This window comes from Psammomys obesus, unplaced genomic scaffold (assembly GCF_907164565.1).
Source record: "Psammomys obesus unplaced genomic scaffold, mPsaObe1.curated_primary_1811, whole genome shotgun sequence".
Classification (NCBI taxonomy): domain Eukaryota; kingdom Metazoa; phylum Chordata; class Mammalia; order Rodentia; family Muridae; genus Psammomys; species Psammomys obesus.
The window spans coordinates 16,200,234-16,219,851 of record NW_026592118.1 but is presented as its reverse complement, the minus strand read 5'-3'; the positions used below and the strand labels follow the sequence as shown (position 1 = coordinate 16,219,851).

The window sequence follows — 19,618 nt, the reverse complement described above, 5'->3', positions numbered from 1 at the left end:
TAGATAGATAGATAGATAGATAGATAGATAGATAGATAGATAGATAGGATAGGTAGATAGACAAATAGATAGATAGACAGACAGAGCAGTTGTAAAATCACAGGGCAGAAGACACCGAACAAAAGGATTAAGAACATTAACTAAGAAGTTATCACCTAATTGGTGACATATTTCCTTTAGGTGTAAAGAACATTATAGAAAAGAAAATCCTGGGGTTGGAGCACTGGCTCAGTGGTTAAGAACATTTGCTACTCTTCCAAAGAACCTGGGTTCAGTTCCCAGCACCCACACTGAACAGCTCACAACCACATGTAATTCTGGTTCCAGGAGACCTGCTACCCTCTTCTGATCACTGAACATACTGCATGCACAAGGTGAACATATGTACACTTGGGCATATATACATAAAATCAATAAATCTCTGAATATAAAATCCTGACTTGTTGAAAAGTTTATTATATAAAGAAACAAAGAATGCGTATAAATATGACAAAGAATGAAATGAAAATGGAGTCCAAATTTACCATAAGTAATATAAATTATTGTGTTTCATATCCGATATTGCAGGGTTTTTCCCCTTGTGAGTATGTTTATCCACACCCAAATTAATCTGAAATTAATCCAAGTCAAAAGGTTCTGCTCAGCAGCTGTCCAATTTAACAAAATGGCCAATGCCTTCAGCAGTCTAAACAGAACATCACTGACTCAGACCTTACTAGCTAAGTGAATTTGATATTGTTCTTATTTCTACTGTAACATAAATTCTGATTTTTTTTTGTAGGATTTTATGTTCCTGCCCAACATGCTACCCCAAAATTTTTCTCCCTACCCTTCTCCATGTACAAAGAGTAACTGAACACAGTTTAACAGAGAAACAAGAAACAAAGGATATTTCGGGCTTCTTTTTTAGACGGAAAAGGATACCTGCAAGCAGCAAGCAAACAACAGAATGAACAGCGCCTTCTGGTTTAGCTCTGACTGGAGCACTCCCTCTCACCCTGCTCTAGCCTCTGGAGAAAGAGCACCACACTACCAGGCCAAAAGTTGCTTTAGCTTCTTATGTCGAATTATGTAAGTATGCTTACACACTAATAACACACACACCAAATTATTCAGTTTATCTAAAAACAGTTTTTGTTTAGTGAAGCTTAACCACGAGAGCTTTAATAATTCATTAAAAACATACACCAGAGATGTTACAAGCAGATTAAAATTCCGTAGCACAAGATTTACTCTAGACTTTTACAACGTTCTTATTCTTAGCAAAAAGTCAATGTCAGATAACATTTCTTATCTTAACAGTTTGGCTAATAAGTATACTGAGCAGTATAAAATACATAAGAAGTTCACTGAATATAAACTTACTTTTCAGTAAAATCTTTACATCTCCATTTTCTTTCTTGATCTCACTCATTACTTTATGCTTCTTTTTCTCTCTCTCTTTTTCCTTTTCTTTCTCTTTAATTTTGTCTTTGATTTTATCTGAAAGACAAAGAATATTTTAAAATGTTAAAATAGTTTTTTCTCCATGAACTTCAACTCAATTTCTAGAAGTGAGACATTAGAAAGCTGAGTGTGGGTACACACGCCTTTGACTCCAGCACCAAGGGAGGCAGAGGCAGGCAGATTCTGTGAGCTGGAGGCCCATCCAGTCTACAAAGCAAGTTCCAGGGTAGCCAAGAGCAGCATGGTGACACCTGGTCTCAAAAAATAAATAAACAAATAATAAACATAATAAACACAAAAATCATGTTGACTAGAAAAAAAAAATGCCTTTTTCCCCCGAAGCTTTATTCAAATTTCTTCTTTCAATGAACATGCACTATATATCAAAATGTGTATTTTTCACTCATTTCATGTCAACCAAAATATAGGACTAATTTCAAATCACATAAAATAATTGGCTATGTCTACTGGTACAGAATAAGTATTCTGGAAGTTATGGATCTGAAATTGAGCACATTCATAATGTTAACAAACTTCCAAACCTGAGAAACTGTGCTGGATACCATCCTCACAAGATTCTCATAGAAGTAAATGAAGATATAAAATGACTACACAGAACTTAGAATACATTAAGACTAGATACTAGCTCCCTTATCCTCCTATATTTTAAGAACAAGATAACATAGCTAGCTAGTGTAACTGTGGTAATAAATTATGGGGCATAACTCATTGACAGAGCTGGTCAGTGGTGACGCTAGCCTTTAATCTCAGGGTTCAGGAGGCAGACGCAGGCAATTCTCTGAGTTTGAGGTCAGCGTGGTCTACAGGTAAGTTCTAGCATAGCCAGGGCTATACAAAGAAACTTAAAAACAAACAAACAAACAAACAAAAATCCTCATTGATCTATGTCCTAAAAATCCAAATGATTTATAAAGTGCATACTATCTTATCAATTCTTGTTTTTTCGGTCAATGTCCTATGAATCCAGGCAAAGTTAAATATATGCAGAATGAAAACAAAGTAATATTGCCTTTGCTTTCAAGAACTTATTACTATAACAGAGCTATACTGGAAACACACAACCTTGTACAACAGATTTTACATTGCATATGAACAGTGCAGATTTCCTTAAAAAACTCCTTACTCTCTTTTCTTAAGCATTACCCTAATTCAAGCTATAATCAAGGTAACTAGATGATGCTCTCAATCAGAACTTACCAGCAGAGATATAATGCCATTTGCAAAATTGCATTTTTCTGCAGCCACATTAAAAGCATAATAAGCAACGGGTGAAATTATCTTAATAACATTTTCTTTAACCCAATAATACATCTAAAACATTTCAACATGAAACTGATATTTATAGATTATTTAAATACTTTACATTCACACCCCTGCCTATGTCTGTTTCTGTGTGTCTATGAGATTGGGGGAGGGGCGGTGGTATATGCCACAGCGTGATTGTGAAGGTCAGAAGACAGAAGTTCAAGGTTAGGCACTGCAAGCTTGATAACTAACAAGCTTTCAAAACCACAGTCTCAATTGTAACTTTTACATGCTGTCATTTCTCCAGCTCTTCATCAGGGAGGAATAATGAGGGCAAGAAAACAGGGCCTTGGCATTGCTGATTTAACACAGTGTTCCTGAAAAACTAGCTCTTCACCAGTTTTGATTCATTTATTTTCATGACCAAGAATTTAGCCAATTGTAGCGGTGCATACCTTTAATCCCAGTACTCCGAAGGCAGCCAGACCTCTGAGTCTGAGACCAGCCTGATCTACATAGTGAATTCCAGATCAGCCAGCACTACAGAGTGAGACCATGACACCATGACGCAAAAAAAAAACTTTTATCCTTTACAGCGTAACCTAAAGCTTAGAATAAACTGTCAGTTTATCTCATCGTAACTCCTAGAATAACATTAAGAATTATTCTACTGTAAGAACAACACACTGTTTGAAAAGTCAAACTTATCACAAGCACAATTTTATTTAGAAAGTGTTAAAAGGTATCAAGACAGTTACTGGCAAAAGAAAGCACCAGAAGAACAAAACTGGGTTCAGAAACAAACCAACCTTACAGGCGGTTGATTTTTGACAATGGAGCAAAAGTAATGGGGAAAGAACCTTTTCAACAGACAGCACAACAGCTGGATAGTCACATTCAAAACAAAGGAGAAACCACTGAAACTGGTGGAAGAGTACAGAAGATCTGCATGATGTGGAGGTTGGTGATGCTGCACTAAGGTACAATGTGTCATAGAAATAAACTGATAAACTAGATTCATCAGTTTTCTTCAAAAGACACTGTCAAGAGAATAGAAAAGCAAACCGCAGAGGGAAAAAATGATATGATTAATTATTATTACTCAATACAGACTCCTCTCAAAATTCAACAAAAAAGCCAGAATTTAAAATGGGTCAAAGGCTTCACAATAAAAAAATGTACAAAAGACAAGCAAGCATGCAGGCAAAGTATGCTTCACGCCACGTGGCACTAGGACTACAAACGATAAGGTGTCACTATAGAACTACTGAAGTGGCCAAAACCCAGAACCCTGGCAGCATCACAAGTGCTAGTAAGCATGGGGAACAGGAATTCTCACTCACTGCTAGCGGGAATGTAAAACACTACTCTGGAAGACAGAGAGGTGTTTTCTTATGATACCACACACACTTTTATAAGAATCGATAAATTTCACTGCTTAGTTATAGGATGGTCGGGGTTACATAGTGAGGCCCTCTCTAAAACAAAGATGGGGGAAAAGGGTAGGGAGTTTACATGTAAAAGAAAATCTTCCCCCATGAAGAGATGGTTGTGACCTGACAGACACAGGGCAGACAGTATTTGAAATACCTGACTCTGACCCCCTCTTCTAGATGAGTTTGTTCGTCCAAGCAGACACACTTTGCTAAAAGGGTAAAGTTTCCTTAAGTAAGTAAAAACTGGTACATATTAAGACTGCTGAGCTGGGCTGTGATGTTGCATACACCTTTAATCCCAGCACCCAGGAGGCAGAGGCAGGTGGATCTCTGAGTTTGAGGACAGCCTGTTGTACAGAGTGAGTTCCAGGACAGCCAGAGCTACACAGAGAAAGAGGGAGGGGGTGCAGGGGGGGAGGTAGGAGAATGCTGAGACTGAAACATCTCGCTCCATTCAAGTAAGCACATAAGAACTTGTAAACTGCTAAACTGAGAGCCTCATGGAGCTTCTGTTACTTGTACTTACGAAATCCCAGGCTACACTGACTCTGAAGAGTCTTTCATTTCTATTCTTCCATGACTCTTTTTCTTGATCAATGAGAAAAGTAACACAATTACTCTTACAGCACAACAACCGATACTGTGAACAGTCTCTTTGTTACTTAGTATTCAAGAACAGGAGAGCTGGTGCTGGAGGGATCACTCAGAGGTTAGGACTACTTACTGCTCTTGCAGTGGGCCAAGGTCTAGTTCCCAGGACTCACACGACAGCCCATGGTCCAGACCATGTCTAAGTGCCAGTCCAGGGATCCAATACCAGCTAGGGAATCCACAAGCTCCAAGCATCCTTACCATACACGCCCATACCTGCAAACAAACACTCACCCACTACTTGGTTTGTGTTAGCCTGACACAAATCTACACTATCTGGTAAGAGGATATCTGAATTGAGGTAATGTCTCCATAAGATTGTCCTGTTGGCCACCTGTGGGACATTTTCTTAAATAAAAGAATGATGGGGCTGGAGAGCTGGCTCAGCATTTAAGAGCCTTGGCTGTTCTTCCAAAGGTCCTGAGTTCAATTCCCAGGAACCACATGGTGGCTCATAACCATCTATAGTGAGATCTGGTGCCCTCTTCTGGAACAAAGGCACACATGCAGCCAGAATGTATAAATAATAATAATATATAAATAATAATTGAATCAAATTTTTAAAAAATTATGTGAGAGGGCCCAGCCACTGTAGGTAATGTGGCACTTGGGCTGGTGGTCCCTGCCTGAGAAAACCATAAGAAATATGCAAGTAAGCAGCACTCTCCTCCTCCGTGGCTTCTGTCTTGAGGTCCTGCCCTAATTTCCTTCAATGATAGACTATACAGTGAACTATCAGCTAAAACAAACCATTTCCTTCCCTACGTTACTTCAGGTCAAGGTATTTTACCACTATAGAAATAATGTTTTCTTCAAAACAGAAACCCTAAGACAAACATACATATATGATAGATATGATAAGATACAATAAAAACAAAGAAAAGGACAAAGCAAAACAGCAGCAGGGACCTAGCTCAGTGGTTAAGAGCACTGGCTCCTTTTCCAGAAATCCTGAGTTCAATTCAAGCACCCACATGGTGGGTCAAAACCATCTGTAATAGACTCTGAGTCCTACTTTTGGTTCATGAAAGAGAGAACTCACATACGTAAAATAAATAAATAAATCTTTTTTAAAAAAAAAAAAAGTACAACAGCGGGGGGGAAGGCAAACTTTTGAAAACAGGCCAGGTTGTTCAGATGCTAGGACTATGAAACCTTAAATGTACTGTCACATAGTGGAAGAAGCCCAGGCTTTACAGTTACACAGTCAACTTCAAATCACAGCTCTAACAACCAGTCCATAGACAAAAACAAGTTATTTAACTGTTGTGCCTCATTATTCTCATCTGTAAGAGATAATGGCATTTGTCTTTTTAATTTTCATGAGGATTAAAGACAGCAAATGCTTTACTACCAACACTATACTTGATAACTACTTAAAAGTAATTAACAAATTCAGCTATTGTCACTAAGTTCTGACAGTACAATTGTTTGTTTTTAAGACAGGGTTTCTCTGTGTAGCCCTGGCTGTTCTGGAGCTCACTCCATAAACCAGGCTGGCCTTGAACTGACAAATGCACCTGTCTCTCCCTCCCCAGCGCTGGAATTAAGCCATGTACCACCACTACCTGGCCAGACAGAACCTTACTAGGACAGTACCCCCATAACACAGCATAGCAACAACAATCACAGGAACAAAGAACTGTAATAGGAAAGTATATTTTATTTTAGGTTTTGAGCCCAGACGAGGGAGGTGGATCCCCTAGAACCAGAGTTACCAACCACTGTGAACTGCCATGCGGATGTCTGGGAATTGAACCTGTGCCCTCTGCAAAAGCAGTCAGTGCTTTTAACTAATGACCTATATCTCTAATGCTCCAAAGTTTGTCTCTGAACAAGAGATAAGAATCCTTTTTCTGTTTTCAATACTCTAAAATACTAAGACATGAGACAGTAAGACACTGTATGTGATGTGCAGATTACAGAACCACTCTGATCACTGGGTCTTAAACATATGAAGAGGCTGTATATTCAATGTTATCTCCAGGTAATTACTGTAGCTAAGTTATACTTTACAAGGCAAACAACACAGTTCTTTCTGATTAATGATGACAACATAAATGAAAGAACCAAACTCTTGCTCTACAGTTTTTCAGACAAAAGCGTTCTGAGCCAGTGAAGATGTCTCAGCACACTAATATGCTTGGACCCAAGCCTGACGACCTGAGCTCAGCTCAGTCTCTAAGTGCCACATGCTGGAGGAAGAGAGGACTCCTCTGTCCTACTCATATACAACAAAATAAATGGTAATGATTTTTTAAGCCGGGTGTGGTGGCACACGTCTGTAATCCCAGCACTCAAAGGCAGAGGCAAGCAGATCTCTGTGAGTTCAAGACCAGCCTGGCCTACATAGCAAGTTCTAGGCCAGTCAGGGTTATATAGTGAGACTTCATCTTTAAAAAAAAAAAAAAAAAAAAAAAGTTTGTTTAAAAATAAAACATCCAAAAATAAATAAATAAATAAAAAGGACAAACATTAGAAAACAGTAAGACTATTTTTTCTATATACAGTATTTCGCCCAAACAAACAAGCAGGCTACATCCCACTCAGAACAGTCCAACAAAGAGATGGGGATCTGGTGTAGGCGAGGACTATCTTCAAGGACTTCCTGAAGCTCCTTCTAGCTGGGAGTGACCTCAAGACCACTTCCTCACCATGCAGCCCATCTCGGCACCCGTGAAGAAGGAAGGAGCGCCACAGCCCGTGAGAGGGCAGCCTGACGCCTGCAGCAGCCTGACGCCTGCGGGCAGCCCTGCTCTCAGCCCATTCAGCTGCTGTCTCACTGGGCGCAGCAGGCGCGACTTCTCAGATCCTTCTCTTATAGCAGCAACACAGGTTAATGAGAACAGAGAGACAGGCAGACAGACAAACAGTGAGCGAGCCCCAAGGGAAGACCCAGAAGGTAAACTATCCGTAATTACCTTCTCTTGATAAAATGGCTCAACTGCACAAGCCTAACAATCTGATTTGTTTACCCTGAACCTCCAATTTTTTCCAGTAACACTTGCTGTGCATGTGCCCTCGAGCTCTTCCTCTTCCCCCCTTACACACACACACACACACACACACAGTAAGCTTTTTTTTTTTTTATTGCATGCCTGCCTTCCCTTTCTTCCCTTCCTTTTGACAGATTTGCCATCATCTTGCCTCAGCTTCCCAAGTGCCTGCAGGGGTGTGCTACTGTAACTAGCTCAGAACTGCTTTTTAGTTACACAACTCCTCGGTGTCCCGCTACGCTATCCAAAGAGCCCAGTCTCACTTGGTAGGCAGACAACAGGACTCAGGAACATGAGGGAGGTGCAGGGTACTTGGAACTGAGTCTCTTTCCTGTTGCTAGGAGGCAGCCTAGAGGGCCCAGAGTCTGTGGTGAGTTATGCATGTTCCTGTAGTGGGCATTGTCCTTGGTAACGGAAAGCTGGAGAGAGAAGCTTCCCCTTCCTTAAACATCTGAACAGGGAGTTTCCCGAAAGGCTATCTGCCATCAGGCTGTAGAAAACGAATCTCAGCAGTCTCCTGGAATAGGAGGACCTATACCTTGTGTCCATGGGTGGTCTTGGATTTCTTGTAAGAATAGCAGCTAAGACCATCTAATGAAATGTTAGTTTTATCTAAAGACTCTCAGCTGGGCATGGTGGTGCACCCCTTTAATACCAGCACTCAGGAGACAGTGGCAGGTGGATCTCTGTGAATTCCAGGCCAGCCTCATCTACATAGTAAGCTCCAGGACAGCAAAACTACATAGTAAGTCCCTGTCTCAAACGACAACAACAAAGAGACAGGTTCTCAACATATAGCCTTGGTTGGCCTGGAACTTAAGAGATACTTGCCTCTGCTTCTCAAGTTCTGGGATTAACAGCATGTGCCACGAAGCTGAACCGATTCTGAAATTTTGAAGACAGCCTCTGCTTGAAGAAAACTTGGTCCTTGTTGATCACTTTAATAGTACTCAAAAAGTAGCATCGTCATGTATAATATGCTCCAGCAGGATTGACAGCTGCTGACCTCCACATGGCAACAACAGTAGGACATCTGTTCTGCAGGGCTATACAATAGTGCCAGCAAATTAAGCGCCTTGAGTGGCACCTCTGATGAAAGTTGATGAGTTTGAGCTTGCTGAAATTAACATCAATTAAGTTCTCCTCCTTGGAGCTCAGTGGTTAAAAGTACTTGAAGAGGACCTGGGTTCATTCTTAGTACCCACAGCATGGCTCACAACCACCCATTAACTCCAGTTCTGGGGGCTGCAACATGCTCTTCTCATCTCCACTGGCACCAGGCACTCCTGTGGTGCACATATGAAAGCAAAACACTCATACACAGAAATCTAAAACACCGTTTTTTAAAATGTTCTCCATCTTGATATGGCAACAGAGCTACCTGCAGCTCTGGCAACACCCCCAAGGTTCCCAGGGCCTACTACTGTGGGTCCACTCCTTTTGCAGGGCCCTCCTTCCCATCAACAATTCAACAGTTTTGGCCACAGCTCAAGCTTCTCAAGGATCAAGATAAAGGTGCTGGGCGTCTTGAACCAGTCCAGGAAGCTAATACCCAAGCTTACCTTCTTTAGCAGGATACCACTGGGCAGCTCTTCCTGGCTGGAAATCCAATCCTTACCCACATGTTTGACAGCCACTGGCAAACTGCCCAAGGGTGCCTACATAGAGAAGAGCCAAAGCCACAGCTTGCAAACAGCTGGCAAAGCTGGTACTGTGACTTCAGTGACTTCCTCATTGCTGCACCCCAGTTAGGGGTGTGCAGGTCACCAAAAGGCAAAGTCCGGGTTCTTGGGCATAAAGATAGTGTGGAGACAAGCAGCACTAGGCCCAAGATGGTGCCAGCAGCTGTAGTTCAGGCTGTGGATAGAGATCGGGCCAGCAGAGCCAGGCTGTGTTTAAAGCAGTCAGGTGAGTTCCTCAGGGAGCCCTTGAGGGCAGCGTTGCCGCACCAGGCTCTTGTGGCTGTGGGGGTGGCACCTACTAATGGAGTAGGTCTGCAATACTGCCAATACCTCTCTCCTGTATGACACATTTCACCAAGTCCTTTTTCCTGAACTATCCGTCTGAATATATCATCACCCTACAAAACAAAACAAAACACTCACAAAATGGAGGGTAAACTCCTTACACTTTACACTAGAGAGACTGTAAGACTTTCAACTACCATGCATCTTACCTCCCAACCGAGTACAAAAGCGTCAGTCTCAGGGCTGGCGAGGTGGTTCTGTGCATGCAGTCTGAGTAAGAGCCAGCCTCCCTTAGCCTGGGTGTTTGCAACCTTGGCCCCAGTTCCTGACACTGTTTGGGGAGGTGGTACACCACCACTAGAGGAACCCATCCCTGGGGGTGAGCTCTGAGTTCACAGCCTTGCTCTACTGCAGCTGGCTCTCTGTTTCGTGCTTACGGTTGAAGATGTGACTGCTCAGCGGCCCCCTCTTGCTGCCAGGCCGGCTGCCTGCTACCATGCTTCCTTGCCATGTTGGATTCTTATCCCTAGAGAACCATACACCAAAATAAACTCTCTTCCGTAAGTTGTTTCTGGTCATGGTGTTTTATCACAGCAACAGAAACCTAACTGCCAGATGGTTAAGGTACTTGCTCCCAAGCCTAACAACCTTAGGTGTTCAGTCCCCTAGAACCACACGGTTGAAGGAGAAAACTGACTACAGATAGTTGTCTGCTGATCTCCAGGGGCACACCCTGGCACAGGCCCCCCACTTACAAAATAAATAATAAAAACTTGTAAAGCATCTACCTCATCCAAATGGCGCTACTCACAGACCACTGAATATTCCATTCACATTCACTTTCCTCTCATATTTTTTTAAGTTTGGGTTTTTTTTTTTTTTTTTTTTTTTTTTTTTCATGTGTGAGTGTTGGGGGGACAGGAGTTCCAGAAAGGGGCACTGGATCCCCTGGAACTGGAGTCACAGCAATTTTAAGCTGCAATTTTGAGTACTGGGAATTGAACTTAGGTCCTCTTCAACAGTAAGTTCAGCAAGTGCTCTTAACCACTGAGCCATCTCTCAGCCTCCCTCACCCTCCCTTACATCATTTCCCCATGCCCATCCCCAAAAAGTCTTTCTCCATCATCTTCATTTACCTAAACCCAAACGGTCTTCCATAGCCCAATTTCCTGATTGGCATTAAATCTCACATCATCATCTCAGGTCTGTTTGAAGACCTAACAAAAAATTAATACAACTTACTTAGTAGTTTAGAAAAGAGCAACAGATCACATTACAGATGGTTGTGATCCACCATGTGGTTGCCAGGAACTGAACTCAGGACCTCTGGAAGAGCAGATAGTCTTTTAAGCACTGAGCCATCTCTCCAGGCAGAACTTTTTATTTTTTCAATATCCTATTTTAAAGAGTTCATCTCTAAAGGCTTAACTGAAAGGCTTAATTCACCAAGGAAGGTAGAAAGTTGAGATTTATTACAATCAACTTAAAACCTCTAAAATATTTCTTTCAAAAATAGATAAAAAGCTAGTATAGGGCTGAAAGGTGACTCAGTAGGTAAAGGCACTTTCTACCAAACACAGCAACAAAGCTCAACCCCGGGGCCTACATGGTGTGGGCTGGTTCCTTCCTGAAAGCTGTCCTGCACACACGTGTTGTGGCACATGCACACAGCTCCCTATCATACACAAAAATGAGTAAATACTTTTCAAATAGTTTAAACAAAAGCTAGAACATGGTGATGGTTTATACTAATGCGTACATGGTATGTCCAGACACCAGGAAGTCATTGGTATATCACTGCTATGGAAACCAGGAAGTCACAGCTATCAATCAGTGCGTTCAGTGAAGCTAAAAGGCTTCAACATATTAGATAGAAAAGGTTGGGATTTCTCATTCCTTAAGAATATCTACAATCAGGGCTGGAGAGATGGCTCAGCAGTTAAGCTCCAGAGGACCCGGGGTTCAAATCCCAGCACCTACATGGCAGTTCACAACTCTGTGTAACTCCAAGATATGACAATCTCACAATATATACATGCACGCAAAACACCAATGTACATAAAAGTGAAAATAAATATATTTTTTAAATAATACCTACAATGAAACCAAACAACAAACAAAAAAGAATGGAGCTAGAGAGATGGCTCAGTGGTTAAGAGCACTGGCTGCTTTTTCAGAGGACTCAGATTCAATTACCAGCACCCACATGGGGGCTCTTGGCTGTCTGTTAATTCCAGTTCCAGATATCTACACCCTCTTCTGGCCTCTAGGAGCACCAGACACACAAATGGTTCACAGACATACAAAAACACCTACACATATTAAATAAATAAACTTTGAGTGCATTAAGCCCCTACATTTTCATAAACAATGTCTACAAAATGTCAGGCCCAATCATTCCAGTAACCACCTGTGGAAAAGGCAGCATCCCCACATAACCAATACATATGTGCTCTCAGCCACAGAGAAGACTCACGTCATCTACAGGAAAATGAAAACAGCTGCAGGTATATCACGTACATTACGTCAGTCTTAAAAAGACAAATAAGATACACATGTGGTTCCTGGGACATGAAACTACAAGCAGATATGGTGTGAAAGTAAAAAATAGAACTGAGAAGACTAGCAAGAGAGAGGTTCGAGAAATGGGAGGCTATAGAGCATAAGAGCAGCATGTCCAACACACAACACACTTCTACAAAATTTCACAAGACTGTTTAAATACATATGTGTATAAACTCAAAAAGAATTAAAATACTTAACCAATGGCATACAAAAAAGGAACAAATCAAAGTAAAGCCAAAATTCAGTATCTCTTCTAAAAATAGACAATAAAAAGAAAAAGGAGTAACATAAAGACCACCTATGGTGCAATTAGGGAATACTGTAACTATAACCTGGAATATAAAGTATAAAACAGACAAAGGTAAAATGGTAACTGCTTTGCTATAACAGAACAGAGAAATGATGACAACCTTGTTTTCAGTACGAGATTTGAACCTAGGGCCTTTTGTGCATGCCAGGGAAGCACTCGACCACGAAGGCACACCCCAGCTTGCTAAGGACAACCTTACATACTGTAAGAAAACCTAGAAATGAAGGCAGCAGGAAAAGAGGGCAGAATACCCACACACTGGTAAGGAAAATGGAGGTTCAAATTCTCTAGCAAAATTTCAGTAAGACTGCTCCAGGCTCGGGCCTTCCCACAGAGACACGGGTGGGTTGAGATGAAAACAGGGAAGCTGGGTGAATTCCTGAAGCAAGGCCTGTGTCTTTCTTCTCTCAGCAATCACTAGAACCCTGCCACCGACACTCAGCTCTGTGGGGCATTACCTCCAGCTGACTGCAGCGAGAGCCTGGGCTTCTAGGAGTGAGGAGTAACAAGTCACAAATAGAGGAGTCAATCAGGTGAGACTAGGGCCTTCCATGAAGAGGTCTCCCTGCCTGTCCCCAAAAGAACGCGGGCCTAAGAAAGGCCTTGTGAAGTGCACCGCTGAGGAGGCAGACATCTGCAGAACTGCAGCATGTCGGGACTGCAGCTGACCTCGGGCTTCCAGGATGTGAAGACATTAACTTCTGCACGCCAGGCCACCCAGGCTAGGATGCTTTGCTATGACAACCACAGTGAGTAAGACACCATCCTGTCTAGCCTCTGATCCAAATGAGACAAAAATGACGTTCAGTTTGAAGAGGCTTAGAGTGCCTAACCCAAAAAACACAGACCAGAGCGAGGCATGAGCTCAGTCAGTAAGGCCTGCCCTGCATGCTCAGGAGCTTTCAGTGAATCTTGGTAACTTTCTCTTAAGTATGAGAGAACTGCTAAAAATAACAGATTTAAGGACAGCCTCCAAATAAATGAGACCAAAACAAACAGGAAAAAAAGTTAGAGGAACCAAAAGCAAGGCAGGAAACAGAACATTTCAAAGAAACTATAATTAGCATCCTTGAAGAAACAACAGAGATGCTGACCCCATTTTAAAATATATATATATATATATCTTACAATACAGGAACAAAAACACAAGAGCTTATACTTTCTTTTTCACTTCAAAGCTGGAAATTTAAAAACCAGTGAAAGGGCTGAAATACCTCAAAATAGAATAGACAACTTTTTAGAGAACAATTTCTCTGAATATCAACATCAGAAGGCAGACAATAACAGAACACCCTCTTCAAACTTTCCAGGGCAAACAGCTTGAGAAAAACCTCTCAACAGATAAACAGGCAAGTGTCGGGGCAAAAATAAAATCCAAAGAAGTACAGTTTCTACATAATCCTTGCTAGTAGAAAAATATGAAAAGGAGAGTAAATAAAGACATGGGGTCCAGAAAAAAGGAACACAACAGCAATGAAAGGACTTCCAGGATGTGAGTGAGCCCAAGGCCCATGGCGGATGGCTTTATGCAGCAGGCCTTTAAGACGAAGCATCCGGACTAAATCAGGAAGATGTACAGAGGAGACTGTCATTTATCTGGAAGATTTACCAACACGAGAAATTTTACTAATTGCTGCTGGAGGGTATAGGAAGGCTTTACGGGGCGGCACAAAATACAAATGATTATCCCAAAACACAATCTTTGTGAACTATTATCTCTCAGCAGTACCAATCATGATGAAAACCAACCTCTAACACGGGGTTCAGTGGGCACGACAGCTTGCTGCTCGGCCGTGCGGACTTGGGTTCAAATGCCCAGCACCTATGTGAAAAGCCAGGCAGGGCTGACTGTGACCCTTGCCCCAGCTTTAGGGGGCAGATGGGTGGATCCCTAGGGTGCTAAGGCCTGACAGCTTAGCCACAGACCTGTTTTCTGGTTCTGTGAGCGGCCCAATCACGATGCAGTAATGTAGAGAGCAATAAAGACTGAAGTCCTGCTCTGGCTCTGCCTGGGCAATGCACCACACACGTACCACATGCAGACACAGAAAATTCACTCTTGAATCGTATGAAAGCACATGATACCTTCAGTCTATCTTTTCACTTTCCACTTTTTTTTTTAAGCAAAGAGTCTCACTAGGTAGCTCAGACTGGCCTAGGCCCCCAAATCCCCTGGCTCCCTAGCAAACGCTCAGATTAAAGGCATGCATCATCACTGCCTAGCTCTATACTTTTCAAGTCATAATTTATTTTATGTTATAGAAAAACTTATTAGCTCATCTGGTTGTTTTGTACCTTTAAAAATTCAGTCAGAAGGGGGTAACACGACACGCCTTTAGGCAGATGCTGGCACATCTCTTGAGTTTGAGGCCAGCCTGGTCTAAAGAGTGAGTTCTAGCATAGAGAAACCCTGTCTAGATGGGGGGGGAGGGGAATCCATTCAGACATAGTGGCCCTTGTCTGCAATCTCAGCACTAAGCATTCTTAGGAGGGAGATCACAGCTGATTCAAGGCCTGATCTACACAACACTCTTTAATTTAAACCCTCAAGAGTCCACATAACACCTACAACTATCAGCAGGCAGCCTTGGAGATTATAGGTGCAAAGCACATCAGCTCTGTACTCAAGGTGCCTAGACTAGGAACTATTTTGATCTGCTTACTTATCCCTAGCTGTGAAGGTGGGTTACGGCTGACCTACCTTTAACTTAACTGTGAGGTTAGGAAAATAAGTAACCGTGCTTCAGACTCAACGTTCACTAAATGTTGTCTCAAAAACACATTTATTTTATCTGAATGTTCTCCATTAGGTTGAGTGCCAGCGTAAAAGGGCTCTAGCCAAATGTGGCGCACACCTGTAATCCCAGCACTGAAAAGGCTGAGGCACAAAGAACACACGTGGAGGCCAGATTGTTCTACATAGTGAGTTAGCCAGCTGGAGCACAAAGGGACACCCTTTCTCAAAACAACATAACAAAAACAAAAAACAAAAAAGCACTTCTAAGGATTTTAAAAACCCCTATGTAAATACAGAAGCAAATGTTTAGTAGAGATGCAGAACTGTGATTTATATTTCTTTTTTTTGTGGGGGGGGGGGTAGCCATGGCTGTCCTGGAACTCGCTCTGTAAACTACCCTGGCCTTGAACTCAGAGATCCACCTGGTTCCATCTCCTAAATGCTGGGATTAAAGGCCTGTGCCACCGCCACCAGGACTGTGGTGTTTTTCTAAAATGTCTTTCTGCCTGGTTTCTAGTACTAAGCCTGTTCAATCGATGCGCTATGGGTAATCAAGGGTTAGTGAGCTAACACAACCAACTCAGAAGGTCACTTAAAAAGTATATACTTCAAACACTTGGTCACTCATTCACTAAGATTTGTTAAAAAAAAAAAAAGGGACAGAAAAATAAACACTGTACTATAAACAGTACCTGTATATTTGCAACTGTACTAACGAAACAATGTATCTAAAATCTTGTTACTTTGCTATCACTTTTTTTTTTTTTTTTTTTTTTCAGTTAAAGCAAAACCCAATTTCAGTTAAATTCAAAACTCTGGAGTCCACCAAAATACTGAACAGCTATCTTTTGCCTTGATTTTTTTTCTCAATAAAATAAGTGTTTCTGTCCAAAAAATGAAAATATTTAAAGTTGACAGTGACTACCTAGCCAGGTGTGATGGCCCATGCCTCTAATCCCAGAACTCAGGGGGCAGGCAGATCCCTTGAGGCCAGCCTGGTCTACAGAGTGAGTTCCAGGACAGCCTGGGCTACACAGAGAAACCCTGTTTTAAAAACAAACAAACAAAAGGTCAACAATCTAATCATCCCACATAGGTCATGGGAAATATCTTTGCCACATCAGAGCGTGTATCATTGCTTATATTAAAAGTAAGCCATCGCCCTCAAAAGAAGGGGTTTAGGTTTGGGGATTACTACATTAATTTGGGGGTACACTGATGTCACAGAGGGCCTCTGGCCTTTGGCGGGCACCCTGTGGGGAACTGGTTCTCTCCATCTGTGGGTCCTGGGGATAGAACTCAGGTGGTCATGCTACACAGCAAGTGCCTGAACCACCTCAAATTCCCCAAAAGAAGATTTTAAATGTCATTTGAGACTATAAAAACTTAACTTAAACACCCATCTTACTACAATAGTCATATTCATACCACATATTTTAGGCCAGTACTATTTCTTAGAATACGTATTTCTTTTCACCGTTCACATCCTCTACAATGTAATACCTACATTCACTTCTGCAGGGAATTCATGAAAAGTAAATGAGCAGCCTACCCAAGTTTGATTCCAAACTGCATAGGGACGGGCTCAGAAGCATTTTGTAACTTAAGTTTTGTATTTAATCACTGCTACACAGAGATTCACTAACTACCTATAACTCTGCGCAGAAGGAAAATATAATTCATCTTCAAAATATTCCTAAGGCAACACTCTAAAAACCCTAGGACAGCGTTAGACTAGGGTAGGACCAGACCATTAACTCGGCTTAAATGTAGAAATTACACAGTTTCGTGTAATAGCACTCTTTTTTTAAATTGTGAAAAATAACCCCTCCTATTCAGATAATTTTTCAAGCTCTAAGATACCACTGGATCAGCAAGGCTGAAAGCGCTTGGCATTTCACCAGCATTCCAAAACAAAACAGAATACTTCACAACAATGTGTGACAGTGACAATGTATGTTTATATAACCTCGTGATCACAGAAAAATCTACTTTCCAACCCCTCCACTCTGCACGTCAGAGCTCAACGTATCCACAGATTATTTAGAACGACCCCTTATCTTGAAGAAATACCGAAACCTATACTAGCTTGCATTACAGAAGAAAACTAGAATAGGACATTTGGGAAATTTCCCCCCCCCCTTTTTTTTTTTTTTAATGCGGAAGGACTTTGCAGCCACTTGATCTGTCCAAAAAAAAAAAAAACACCGTCAAAACATCTGATTTTATCATTTGCTGCATGGGGGGTGGGGGGGGGGGGATATGGCTGCACGCTCCTGAAGGGTAGTATCTGAAACAGGACCCCTCGGGGAACACTTCACGAATTCGGACGGTGGGCACCTTAGGAGCTGCACACTCGGTGCCCCGCACGCGACCTCACTTCCCCAGGGGCTTCCAGCTTAAGCCAAAACACTCCGGCCACCCACATGGGGGGGTGGCAGGATTCTCCCCGCGCGCCCCGGAGCTGCCGCCGCTGCCTCCCGCTCGCTCCCCGCGGGCTGGCCCGCGCGGCCGCTCCCCTCCCCCGCGGCACCCACCTCGCGGCGGCGGCGGCGGCGGCGGTTTCGCCTCCACGTTCTCGTCGCGGGCGGCGCCGCCGAGGCCGTGCCTCCGCTTCTCCTTGTCGCGCTTCTCCTTGGGTCTGCGCGGCTTGGCGGCGGCCGGCGGGAGCGGGACGCGCGGAGGCTGCGCGTGCAGCAGCGACGGGGCGACCAGCGGCTTGCGCGGCAGCGGCTGAGCCGGGCACGCGGGGGCCGACGAGGCGGCGGGGCTCGCGGGGAAGGAGAAGCAGCTCCGGGGAGGGGCCGCGGAGGAGGCGGCGGCCAGAGCCGCGAAGCTCCAAGCCGCCGGGCTGCCGTAGCCCTGCGGCGACGGTGCGGCGGGCGGCTGCGGCTGCCGGCCGTTCCCGCCGCTGCCCCCTTCCCCGTTCACTCTCCGCGGCGCCTTCTTCTCCTCGGTCCGGACCTTCTTGGCGGACACGGGGCCCGGCGGCTCCCGCGAGGAAGGCTGCAGTTTGCCGAACGCTTCCTTCTCCGAGAGGACGGCCACGGGGCCGCGAGCTGGGTTCGGCGGCTCCGCCATTTTGCGCTCCTGTTGTATTTACTCTCCGACGCTCCCCGGCGCGGGGCACGGGGCGGGGCCCCCAGGTCTCGGCCGAGCCTCCATTGGACGAGCTAAGCTGAGGGATCCTTGAACTCACCAATCAGAGGCACGGGCCTAAGTCGGCGGGGTGGGATTACCAAGCGGGCCTTCGGAGAGGTCAGAGGTCTTCGGCGCGGCGGATGGCCGGGTTGCCGTGAAGGGAGGGTCTTCCGACGGTCGCTGGAGAGCCCCGAAGTCACAACCGAGGTAGCGCTGCCGTCCGCCCCAGGGACGTGGCCTTAGTTGTGCCGCTCTCTCTCTCTTTTTTACCGTGGGGTGCCTGGGGTCCCTCTGCACGCTCTAAAAACCGGGTCCTGTCGTTGCCCATCCCGGAGAAAAAATTGTGGAGAATCCGATTGATTGCAAGGGGTAAACTTGTGAAAAGGTGACTTAATTTGAACCCAGGTTGTAAATGTTAGTGCTTTCACAGAGTTTCCTGCAGAGCTGGACCTTGGATCACTCCCGAGCGTGCAGATAACCTCCCCCCGACGCGCGCGCACACACAGTGTTTGAGCTTGAGTGCTAAAGGTTTTAATTCTCATTATGCCTTAAACTCGCCAGGAAAATTCCGTTAGCGGTGTTTACAAATGTTTTTAGATCCAGTTAGGTTTCTGTATGTGAGAGTTAGCGCTGTGAGAGTTGGCCAAGCATGTGCTCTGACTTTTATCTGAAAAGAGAAGGAATTTGCGGGGAGAGGACGGGTTAAATAAAACATAGTTGAAGACTTAGACACGAGCATGCCTTTAACTCTTAGATCTTGTTTGTCATCAGAATGTCAGAGGGCTGGATGTAAAGATAACATTCGCCTAAGAAATTATAAGATCCCTAAGAGGAACATTTCTGCAAACAGTTAACAGTTGGCTTTCAGGAATATTCTACTGACCTCAGGAAATTGGAATAATTTGTTATCCATTTTTTTTACTCCCATCCCACTTCCTTAGGACTTGATCAGAGGGACACATCAAGTATTAATGTCGTTATAACTACATTTTTTAGTTTGGTTGGTTGGTGTGGCTTTTTGAGTCAGAGTCTCTTGGCTGTCCTGTAGACCAGGCTGGCCTCAAAACTCACAAATACCTACCTGCCTGTGCCTTCACCTCCTC

General features: G+C 43.6%; 1 protein-coding gene across 1 annotated transcript in view; it reads right to left on the bottom strand.

The window, feature by feature from the left end:
• Positions 1 to 18,490, bottom strand: part of Rsbn1l (round spermatid basic protein 1 like) — a 49,130-nt gene extending 30,640 nt beyond the window's left edge. The window contains exons 1-2 of the mRNA XM_055612867.1: positions 17,912 to 18,490; positions 1,366 to 1,482 (exon numbers count right to left, since the gene is read on the bottom strand). Of these exons, the coding sequence (XP_055468842.1) occupies positions 1,366 to 1,482; positions 17,912 to 18,455 (661 nt within the window). The 5' untranslated portion in view covers positions 18,456 to 18,490. The remainder of the gene's footprint in view (positions 1 to 1,365; positions 1,483 to 17,911) is intronic.
• Between the last annotated feature and the right edge of the window lie 1,128 nt (positions 18,491 to 19,618).